A 12,762-nucleotide genomic window follows, 5' to 3' on the forward strand; every position below is an offset into this window, starting at 1 on the left:
AACAAGCATGGTGATCCAAACAGCCTCCTTTCATTTGTAATACGTCTTACATTTATAATTAAATAAAGAAAAGAAATTGTGATGGACATCCTACTTATGGGTAAGTATAAAATAATTTGAAGCATATTTTTTCAAACCCATAACAAAAAGAGTTCTAAAGAGTAATTCATAAGCCTAATGTCTTATATTTTGTGTACATATTTTTACGTAAGTTTTCATTTTGCTTTTCAACACGTGCTGTTTTGTACCGCAATAATAGTTATTTTATTTGTACCTTAAAACCCACAGTGTGAAAAGACACCAAGGAAACAAACATGCATAAAATAATAAAGTCTTCAGATTTAGACTCACATGTAAATCATCTATGAAAAGACCTACGAAACAGCTCTACATGCCAAAAATAAATCTGTAATATGTGCACAAATCATATCATTTGTGTGTAGCAGAGATGACCATCACTAGGCACTTTGAGCATTTTAATATTTACTCCTAGATAGGTCTGAGGTAATCCACAGTGGGAAAATTATATATATTTTTTGCTGCAGCTCTTTAAGCAGTTTGGTTAAAAGAATACAGAGACGAAATGTATGCAAGGTATGTTTGGCATTAAACCTCCAATCTGAGGGAACAGCAACCAAACCAATAGGGTGAGGCTGAGAGAACCCCCATATGTTTTTGAAGTACCAACATTTTTCTATTGACTCTATCAATCTGCTCCCAATTCACAGCTTGTAAACTCTGCCTCATCCCTTCAAATAATGATATTATAAACCCTGATTTTAGAAAAAAAATTTAGATAAGAAAATTTAAAGTATACATCAAAAGGCATCATATTAAGGTCCCAGTTTTATTAGACCTATGCCCTTAATTATATCCTAGCTCTTTGAAAACAATAGATAGAGAAGAGCATCGTGTCTAATTGGTGCTTCTAGAAACTTCTTTAAACTGTGTTAAGAAGCAATCATTAACCACTTCAACAATCTCATACTAGCTACTAAACAGGCTCGATGTACCAAACAGCCACCTCTCATTTATATGCTGATCTTTTATTTTTTAAACTGTTAGACTTCATTGCCACCAACATTGTACTTTCAGAGTATACTGTATGATATCAGTTAACATTTTTAAAGGAACAGGCATATGGAACCCTCCAACTTTATTCTTACCTGCAATGAAATATGAACAAACAATACTATGTAGCATAATTTTACACTATGATCATAATAGCTTTGCACAGAGAAAAGTCACATTTGTCATAATTACTTGCAACCAGAAAACAGAAGGGTCACATTTATTCACATTTAAGTATTCCTTGAAATTAAATTCAACAAGCGGAGGCATGGTGGCATAGTGGTTAGCATTGCTGACAACACTCTCTGTGTGGAGTTTGTATGTTGTCTCATTCTGCACATGGGTTTCCTCTAGGTGCTCTGGCTTTCTCCCATATCAGCTTCTGGGGAAACTGGCCCTAATTGTGAGTGTGTGAGTGTCTGTGTGTCTGTCCTGCAATAGGCTGACATCTTATCCAGGGTGTACCTTGCCTTGTGGTTATTGCTTGCTAGGATAGGCTCCGGCTCACCTGTGACCATGAATTGGAAGAAGAGGCTAAAAAATGGATGGATGTAAAATTCAACACAAATCTATAACAATATTTCCCCCAACAAAAGCTTCTGGAGCTAGAGCCTTCCAAAGTTGTCCTGTTTAATAGGAGTACAAAATGGGGTACTACACTGAAAACATTAATTATTAGCGTGCATCATCATGATTAAGATCAGAGAGCTCTTCAAATATAACTGGCACATGGTCATTGACCTTCAGAAGTTGGGGACTGCCTCTAAAAGAAACCACAAAAAGCTGAATCTACCACTGTAGAAATGTACACTATAGAAACACTGGCAAACCTGCTAGTAAATGCAAAGACAACAGTTGGGGATACACAACTGTTCCAATACACACTGGGTTACAAAAAATAATAATTCTGAGACAATCACTCAGTAAACTACAGTGGTGATGGTTGGGGGTTATTGTGTTTTGAGGTTGTTTTTTGCATGGGCAGGACCTAGGGCCCCGGTCAAGACAGGTATAATCATGAAATCCTACAAGTACCAGGATATTCTGGCCAGTTACCCATTTTATTTTCTGCCAAGAAGATAAGCTTTGCCAAAAATGGACATTCCAAGACAGCAATGATCCAAAGCATGCTGTATAAAACATCCAATTAAACAAAATTAATGCTTTAAACTGGCTTATCTTGAGACCTCAGTCCAATTTGACATTTGTAATTGCAACCATTCTTTAACTGAAATCAAATGATCTGAAAAACAATTCTCTAAGAAAGAATGTTAATAAATTTCTTCCTTGATGTGTCAGAACCTCACAGTACACTATGGGAGATGTAGTATGGATTTTTGTTCTGTGCATTATTACAGTTTAACATGTTTAAGCAACATTATCCATGTTGTAAAAAAATATCTTTAATTCTATTGTTTCTATTTCATTACAGGGATGAATAAATTCAGAGGCACTGTATGTGAAAATATCAAAATAAAAGTGTTGTGTTCACTGTTTTATATTAACATCTCATTGTTGAATCAACACAAGCAAAGAATGTTTGTTTATATTTTTTCATTTTACTATTTCAAGTGAAGATTTATTTCTGTATTAAGAAATTTCAGATTCTCAAACCAGTTCAACTTCTAACTTGCTTTTCTGACATCTCCAATGTACAAAACACAAACTGAATGTTGTACAGCATCTAACTTTAAATTTAAAAGTAATATTTTGAAATCTTAGAAAAATGCACAAATATGGTGTTTCAGTTAAAATAAAAATGATTAATAGCACATAGAAACATTCATTTTAAACTGTACTCTATAAGAAATTTTGAACATCTTAGATAACTTTCAAGAAATCTTTATTAGAAAATATGCCCCATTACCATTTAAGTACAACACAAAATTTATTTTTCAAAAACAAATTAAAATACTGCAATACAAAAGCGATATTTAGTTAAAACAAGTCACAAATCCATCCATTCTTTAACATCAGCAAAAGCACAAATAATAAAATACTGATGAAATGAATTGAGGATAAAAGCAATACTTTTGAAATTAAACTAAATTTTTTAATTAGTTGTGTACAGGTTGTCTTTGAATGATTCTATTCCGAAGAATAATACCTAACTGTCAACAACAAAAATACAAATAAGAGTAGATAAGTTTAATGAAAGCCCAGTTAAAGAAAAATAAAGCAAACCAGAAAAATAATCACACCTTAACATTAAATATGAATAATGCTTATCACACATTACTTTGATACAGAATGCATAATAGTAAAAAATGTGAAATGGATATTGTCCGAGCACAATTCAATGTAGAATTTCATGAAATGTCATGATTTTTTTAAATTCCAATATATTGTTTTCTGTGTAAGTGATGTCTCAAAAATGTTCAGCTTTTCTAAGGCAGCTTATATTGTAATTTATAGTGCAAAGGACTTAAGCTTGAACACTGCTTCAAGTACAGAGAATATATAGTGCCATAAAAAAATAAAAATATGGAATTATAATATTTCAGCTCTTCTTGAAATCTACAAACTGTAACCTTTTCAGATTATGGAGTCAGTTACAGAGCAAAGAAGTATGGCTTTGATGGAAGATGATATTTTTTAATTCATCAATGTCTTATGTCAATAATGTACTTTTAATTAAGGACTGAAACCTTGTTAGTATAGATTGTACAATCAAGGTTACTTTTTAAAATGCGCTGTTCAAACCCTAAAAAAATAAAAACGCTAACTGCAGCGTTGGAATATATTGCACACCTCACATCCGAGGCTTTTCAGGTCACTACAACTCATGGTCATTTATAGTATTAATAATGTTTATGATATACTTTATATGTATTAATGAAGTTTGAAGTGTAGTTCAATCTTAACATATACCATAAAACCTGGGACACTTAACACTTTAAGTGAAAGTTTTGTCTTTTTTCTCATGCCCTTTCTACACAACTTCCAACCTACAGTATGTAAGACACACGTAAAAGCTGCACATTGAAATCCAAACATGCTAAGCTTCTTGCATAATTTATACATCCCAAAAAATTGCTCACAATCTTTTTTGGCAGAAGGTGGGGAGTGCAACAAAGATCAATGTTTCTGAGATGACGTGGGTTTATCTTTGATCTGACTTGGTCTAAGTAAGGATTTTAAATTACTGTTGAAAGAGATCTGAAATGAGGAGAATTTACAGCATTTACATTGTTGGGCCTAGGGCAATGTTCTAAAATTGCTACTTCTATGCCGTTGGTGCTGAGAGTTCTACAAACTGACAATACTGTCAACCTACAACAGGCTAGAATGGAGCAGCATACTGTTATTTTACAGTTTTTCAGTACAGTACTTGCTATTTCTTTTCATTATATATTTTACACAGCATTTATCAGATTCCGAGCTGAGCTTATTCATAGATAATATACACACTATTTAGAAGAATACTTAATTACATGATTTGTCTTATGGAATTCCACAGTCAAAGTCACTTTTCAGTTTGGTTTCATAAGGCGCATAATGTCCAATTATCCTCTGTGTGAAAACTGCTAATGTAATTTAATAGGAATTGTGCTCACAAGAAAATAAGACCTCTCTTATCAAAAGCATACTGGAGACCCTAAAAAGGAGCTTTTTTTAATAATGGTACAGAAAACACAGACATTTCTTAGAGGGAAAATGTGTCTTTTGAAAACGCTATGTACAAAAAGTTATTTTCTTTTCTGTTTAAAGTTTTTCAAGATTCTACATTATGTGATATAATCTTAATAAAAATAAGAAATAAAGAAGTCACAGTAATATTAGTTTTTTACCTATATATTATGCTGAAGAGAGCATTTTCCCCATACAATACAGACAGTAATTTAACCAAGTTAAATTGGGCTTACAGTAAGCACTCTAAAGTCGAGACGGTACCTTCCTGCAATGTGCAGTTCAAAAGAGCAACCATACAAAATTATACATTTGGTAGTTATTGTTATTTTCTGGCATTACAATACATATTTCTAAATACAGATATGAAATGAATGACCCAAGATAATCCAAGCTGTGGTTTCCGTGGAACCACAGTTAAATACAAACTGTGAAGTCAGAAGAAAAAAAAAACAGCTTTCTAAAAGGAAATTGTATTACATCAACTGAAACAGCATACTTAGAGGAAGTCCAGTATGAAGTAATACAACAGCTAAACTTATCGAATGATTCAGTAAGCAGATGTAGAGTTATTTAAGAACTATTACACAGATCATCCCCCAGAACTACAGTGTAATTGTTTGTGATTTCCTTTTATTGTTTACACAACAATCATTCTACTAATTAAATCACACTACTGAAGAAAACTAAATGTACTAAAAATACATGAGACATACCCAGTGATCAATACAAAAAAATTAAAAACCTGGAACAAGATGTCCATTGAGAAATTGTGAAATAAAACATTACACACTTATATTCTCACAATGGGTTCTAGTTTTAATAACATTGTGCTTTTTCACATACCATCTCTTTAAAATGTGTTTTCATTTCAACAGTTATGTAATTTTTGTTTCACTTGAGTCCCATTACTCACAGTAATCAATTCTGAACATAAGACCTTTTCTTAATTTAGATACAATCTTGCAAAGTAAATGGGGCCTGTTATTAATATAACATTAATTTTCTCAACTTTTAGGGCATTGATGCATGCATAAACTAGGAAAATGTCATTTTTCAAAACAAGCCCAACAATTCTGACAGTAGTAAAAAAAATAGTCCAGGTTAATCACCGCTTAATATACGTTCAATTTCTTCTAGTCTCTTTAGGGCAGCTGCCCGTTTCTTTTCAATCTCCTTGATTTCTTTTGTAGATTTGGTCTTAGTCCGTTTATCAGGCAGGCCATTCCCCATCTTCTTTGACTGCTCTTTGCTCTTTGTGGGATTTTTAGCAGGGAAGGATTTCCTTGCATTCTTCTCATTCTTGGACTTCTCTGGCTGAGTTTTTTTTCCCTCCACTTCTGGACTATGGTTGCCATCTGCTGGAGCTGCAGCATTCAGAGCTGCAATTTTACTCCTGACTATGCTCAGATGCCGACGGACATACTCCTCATGAGGAGCAAGGGCAAGTGTCTCTACCAGGCACTTCTCAGCTTTCAGAAGGTCCCGCTCTTCAAAATAAACCACACAGAGGTTGTGTTTTCCTTGAACGTTGTTGGGGTCCATTTCAAGAATCTTCTCAAAGCATTCTTTGGCACCTCTGGTGTCCTTTTTCTGGTTCATAAGAATGTCTCCTTTGAGGATTAGGCCTTTAGTATGTTCTGGATAAAATCTTAATAATTCATTTAAAACAGGTAAGGCATCCAATTCTCTGCCTGTCTGTGAATACAGGAGTGCTAAATTAAAGAGTGCACTCCGGAAACTTGGCTGTAGCTTGATGGCCTTTTTCATCCATTTCTCTGCCTCTTCATTTTTATTGTCATCCATAGCAAGCATACCAAGGTTAAAGTATCCATTTGCATCATTGGGGTCTTCTTCAATGTAGATATGAAATCTTCGTTTAGCCTCTGGTCTGAGCCTGGCATCGCCTAGAAAACAAATTTAAACATTACAAGCAATTATGACCTCAGTTATCAGACAGATGCATGAAGGATCTAAATTATATCTCTACCAATCTTCTGTAATGTGACTTTGCCTTAAATTTAATCATTTGTTGGTGTTTGTATTTACACAATGAAACAGTAGAGAGAGAGAGAGAGAGAGAGAGAGAGAGAGAGAGAGAGAGAGAGAGGTCTCCACTGAGACATCCACTGTCAGACCATTTGACTTTTTGCACTGTATTTCATATTGGACAAAACCACAGTTCTCATAGTTGACTCAGTTCAGAATCATCCTGGCAATCCCCAAGAGTTTACCATTTCAAGGCAGATGCTGATTGCCTGGACATCTTCACCCCACGTGAAATATGCCATTTAATAGACTAACCATTACAATTGCTGTAGGGGGTTATTCAAATATATAAAAAAACCAAACTTAAATTTGGCAATGAATTATGTGTTGAATTCTGAATTAAAATGTATTACATTAACTTGATTGCTTTACAGGCGCCATCAGGAAATCCCAGTCTATAATGCCAAGATAAGCAGAGAAAATGAACCACCTGCACTCAGGAGATCAACCCAGTATGAAAGCAAACTAGTGGTAGCTTTGATTCTTTAGAAGAGTCTATCTGGATGGCTTTGACATTTATGGAATAAAACTTGTATATCACAGAGATCTAAAATGTGAACAAATGTGGAGCTGTTGTAGTGCTTATGTCTACCCTGGTTTTGTAGGACAACTCCCTTTATCTTCCTCCTTACTGAGCTCATGGTTACTGAACATCTTAATGTGCTTAAACATGAAGTGAACTTTAATTGAAAAGCTGTTTTAAAGTAAACTTAAATGAAAATGACAATTTTGTTACTCTAATTTCAGATGCAATATAAACAAGAAGACAGGGGTATATGATAACCAAAAAAAGGTTTCATGACTGGCATTTGCAAAGAGGTAGAAAAAAAAAGAGTGAGATTTTAAGAAAGTGAGCGTAAAAAAGAGGGTTTATTCTTTGTTTTTGTGTTACACATCCCTTTTGAGAAAAAAACAACTTTTTTTTAAACTTAGCAACATATGGAACAGTATCAGTATTAACAGAGTAAACTAGCAAACATATTTTTGCATAAGAACAATTACAGAACTCTGTGTAACAACTGTGGAATTCCTTCACTTCTTCTATGCCATACTGCTTTTCATGCTTTATATGACATCCCTACTTTTTTCTGGAAGGTAAACCTCAAATATGAATGCATATTTCTTTGGTCCTTACCAATGCAAAATATAATTTGTGGATAAAGCTATTGTTGTTTGCTCTAAAAATATAAAAATATATTCTTAAAACTGAACAGATGGCATTTTGCTCTTTTCATTTACATCATTTCACTGTTTGGCCAAGTACGTTAGTTAACATTAGGACTTACTTGACCAACCAGTTAAGAGATTAAATTTAAGATTCACACAGAAAGTTTTAGAGAAAATAAATTAAACTGTCAAATCTAATAACTCTTAACATAAGAGTGAACAATGTTATTCATTCATGATACATTACTTATTTTTTTTACAATGCAATTTTATTATTGTGACTTCACTTGTCCCAACTACATGCATCCATTATTTCTGATGAAACAGATACCTTATAAACTGTGCTTTATTATTAGCTATTTAAGAAATACCTGAGGGATTAAGATATATCTCTATAATTAAATCTACTCAGACTTACACTATATTTTTTATGATGTTTTATATTACATTTTGAGTAATACCAGAAAAAAAAATCAACATAATTAACAATTGCAAAGTATATGAACTAAAAAAGGAGACGGTTTTAACATATAATATTTAGTTTTACATTCTTCTTCCAGGTAACGTTTTTACAAGAATTTTACAACTTCAATCACACATTCGATATGGGTTTACTAAATCAAATTTAAAAAAAAGAAAGAAAGATTTTTAGCTCACCTTGGGCTACATTCTAAAGAAAATCAATTTCCCCTACAACAATGATAAACTGAACTGTAACTTTATGAACATATCTTGTTCATCAACTTATATATCTGAACAATCTCCAGAACAGAGGATTACCATCTCCCAAGTGACACAATCACTGAAATTAAGTCACAGAATTTACTGCTTTTTGACAGCTGTATATTATGTAATATATGCTACATGATTACTTTAGCTCCGGAAACAATTTTTCAAATTGTTTTTTACTTTCAAGGAGTTGACAGTATTTATACTGGGCCAAGTTTATTTAGTTCTTATACTCTTCTTCCTACAACAGTGAATGTTGGGAATATAGTAAACTGTAATGTCTAAAAGTTTTATTTTATACTAGAGAATTTATTCTCCTAAGGTTAAGTTGAAAACTCAGGTAAAATATCATAAACCAAACAAAACAAGGTTTCCACGTGTGTTGAGACAAATGGGTTAAAGATTACATTAATATTTAGAACTAAAAACCACAGTGTGAAATTTGCATTATACCTTATTTCTCGTTACAAATGCTGTTAAGAAAATAAACTCTAAAATGCATTCAGACCCCAAGGAAATAACTAAACCACATCTGTCAAATTAGTCTAACACAGAAATAAATGGTCAACTAGTCATGACTTGTATGGTTAATCAAACAGCAACCACAAGAATCCTAAGGCATTTTCAATGTGCATATTCTAGCAAAGCTGGAATTCATGAAAAAATAAGTCACACTCACATAGTTTCTGTTACAAAACTCACCCTCCAGTCACATGCTGATTCTACAGCAATAGAAAATCTGACAGACATATGTAATGCATATTGACAACATAATGCTGCTGCTATGATACAGAATGTGCTTAAAATAATACTGTTTATATTGATCTTTTCAATATATAAAAACTAAATTAAATTTTAAATCTTGGTCATATACAGCAGATTGAAAAAGTGTTAAAAAGAACATTAGGAGTTCTGATACGATGTGAACATTAAATAAAACCTTTAAGTCAAAACAATGTAATTCGAGTATTATATTCGAGTTATGCTCTGATTTTACTTGACTTAATATACCAGTCAGGCAATTAAAAATGGAGAAGAAACAAAATGACAGAAGTTTCTATTTAAAAAATACCCAAACATGTTCATAACTGAAATTCTCACACCCAGAGCTTTTCAAGTAGGTTAATGCATTATTTGTAGCATAAACAAAATCACCGCTTTAGTGTAAGTTGACTTGGTACAGGTGAATGTAAAACTTGATGAAAATACTGTCATCTTTATATCGGAGGCTACTCTAACTTCTCTCGGTTGGAATCAGCACAATTGAAGCCAAGTCCTCTTTGGAAATGAATCACAGTTTGGATGTCAGTGTTGTGTTGCTGACATACAGAACACAATTTAAATTGCTGTGTACAACAGACCAATTGATGCAGAGGTCCACGTGTTATGCTCTGGATAGGGCTCTTTGCTACAGAACTCCTTTCATAGTGACTGTCGGTAATTTAACTGCACAGCACTTGGTTGATCAAGTCCTACGACCTCACTTGCTGGCATTTCTGTAGTCTCACTTTGACCTGACAGCATTTCAGAAGAGTAATGCACATATTATTCTGTTTTGCCATGGATGCCTAGCTCACCAGACTCGAACCCAATTCAATATTTGTAATGGGATAAGCCGGGACATGTGGCATCTAGAGCTTAGAAAACCTGTGAGCGGGCATATGTATACACAGGCCCTATGAAAGGAAGAAGATTTTTTTTCTGATAACTGTTTCTATTATAGTAATAAGTGATATATTTGATTAGATACAGAGACTACACCTCTTTACAGCAGTCAAAAGGTGCACTCAATAGACACAAAATGTGAAACATGAAAAAATAAAGTGCAGATACAGTGAATAATGCTATTAAATGCCCAGAAAATATTTACAGAAGACAAAAGATATTAACAAAACTTAGTTGTATCTCCAGGGAACTCCCCAATAACAGCTTGAAAAGGCACGGGTCTAAGGATTAACCCAGCTGTGATCCAGCAAACAGAGCACGTTGAAGTAACCAAACAAACTGACTCACTGTGCTCGTGTACCAGACTGAAAAACCCAAGTTTCACCCTGGTATGCTTTGATGGACAGATAAGGCTTGATTATACCAAGTGTGAGGCAGGGTTTGCAAACTATTTGATAGGTTCAAAGCCATTTCCTCCCCATGCTGAATGCAACTGAGATAAATTAAACAAGACTATTTAAAATACAGGCTCTGCCACATATTCTACTAATTTCTGCAGTAACTTGTCCTAAAGGAAAAGCAAAGTGTTGGCAAAGAAAACACCACTTCTTTAGTCTTCAAACAAAATTAAAATTAACAAAATCAAATGGTAGCAGTTGAACTGCTATCAGTAGTTTGTTATGCATAGTTTTCCATTTAGGAAAGAGATTCATCACATAATTACATGGTTGAAAGAGAGGATGCAAAGTATGTTTAGCATCAATGCAAAAAACAGTGCCAATCTACTGATTCTTAAAGTGCTGATAAAATTAACAGATTACTTACCAGACTCTTGCATTAGAAGTGCAGAATTGAAGAGTGCCAATTTGTGCTTTGGGCTTAACTCTAAAGCATTGTTGAAATTTTTCAGTGCCTCAGAAGGCTCCTTCATTTCAATGTTTACAATTGCTAAGTTGTACCAGAGGTCTGCGTTGGTTCTGTCTAGTTCTAAGGCTCGGAGATAGGCATCTCTTGCTTCTACTGGTTTATTCATTTTCAGCAAAAGCTCTCCTCTGTTGAGAAATACAAGTTTAAAAGTTTATTAATGAATCCTATATCAAGTTCAACTCAGTTCAATTTTAATTTAGTTTAAAATGATTATTTACATTCAATATGCTTTTAATGGCATTTAATGCAGTTATCACATAATCTGATTAAGATTTGACCCCACTTCTTGCATTCATATTTTAGTAGTGCAAAAAACAAGGAAGACCATTACGATGCTTCTTAGCACACATCCAATGTCATCTGAAGGCAAGCTTCCACTTCCACACAACAACAAACCTCAGCATGAACTGTGTATCAGCATATCTGCCAAAATATATGCTGCAAGAGTATAGATATATGAACTTTAAAGTACTGACTACGTAGCACAGGGTAAAATGCATCTGGTGACCGCTCTTGATGACCATGATTTTCAGAAGACAAGGAAATGGGTGTCAAGGAATGCAAACGATAAAAAACAGCTTTAGACATTTACTGTATATAGGAGAGCTTGAGTATGCTCTAAAATTGGACCTTGATGTCTTCCCTTGGGGCTGAAAACATGGCCTATGGCAAACCATGGTCCTCGACAGCCACAATTAAGCACAATTAAGGATACCCCATAAGTCTATCTTTGTACTATTATTATATAATTCGTTACACTGTGGCTGTGTTGTGTGTGTTAAGCTGCTGTTGCACTGCAATTTCCCTCACGGGATCAATAAAGTATCTATCTATCTAAGTCAATAATTTTGAAACAACTGGTGAATTTGGTTCGATCATTTAAGTATTTGATTTGTTCAATTAAATACCTAAGAGATCAAGCATCCATCTATCCATTTTATAACCGCTTTATTCGATACAGGGTTGCGGAGGAGTTGGAGCATGTCCTGGCATGCAACGGGTTCAAGGTGAGATAAATCCTAAATGGGATGCCAGTCCATCTCAAGGCACAGAGACACAAACACAGACATAGACAGACTCATATCAGGCCCAGTTTTCCTCAGAGCTTTGCAGAGACCCATGTGAACACGGAGAGATCATAGAAACTTCACACAGACAGCACCCCAGGGCACCAGAGCCGAGAGGCAGTAATGCTAACTACTGTGCCACTATGCTGCCCACCTTAGAGATCATTTTAAACAAAAAATAATTTGAAAAGGTACATACATTAGAGATTAAGAGGAATAATTATGTGGGTACAATAAGATAAAAGCAAATTAAAATGACTAGGTCTAACAAATGGGAAAAGAAATGCAAGTAAAACAAAAAAAACTATGTGTACAAATGTTGATGTCATTCTGTGGTTGGGTTGTAGACTGTAAGGCAGAAATGTACGACCGCAATTCAGCCCACGTTAAAAACAAAATTCTCTTAAAAATGAATTTAGAATTAGAATTTATAGCTGCTTTGAGAGCTGATCTGCCT

The 12,762-nt window shown here is 34.1% G+C and overlaps 1 protein-coding gene across 4 annotated transcripts in view; it reads right to left on the reverse strand.

Annotated features, from left to right (window-relative positions):
- Nucleotides 1-2,897: 2,897 nt before the first annotated feature.
- Nucleotides 2,898-12,762, reverse strand: part of tmtc3 (transmembrane O-mannosyltransferase targeting cadherins 3) — a 58,673-nt gene continuing 48,808 nt past the window's right edge. For all 4 annotated transcript variants that reach the window (XM_088647193.1, XM_088647194.1, XM_088647196.1 and 1 more), the window contains 2 exons: nt 11,137-11,363; nt 2,898-6,608 (listed from right to left, as the gene is read on the reverse strand). In XM_088647193.1, the coding sequence (XP_088503319.1) occupies nt 5,806-6,608; nt 11,137-11,363 (1,030 nt within the window). In that variant the 3' untranslated portion in view covers nt 2,898-5,805. The remainder of the gene's footprint in view (nt 6,609-11,136; nt 11,364-12,762) is intronic.

Source organism: Lepisosteus platostomus, chromosome 9 (assembly GCF_059453375.1).
Source record: "Lepisosteus platostomus isolate fLepPlt1 chromosome 9, fLepPlt1.hap1, whole genome shotgun sequence".
NCBI classification, from domain to species: Eukaryota; Metazoa; Chordata; class Actinopteri; order Semionotiformes; family Lepisosteidae; genus Lepisosteus; species Lepisosteus platostomus.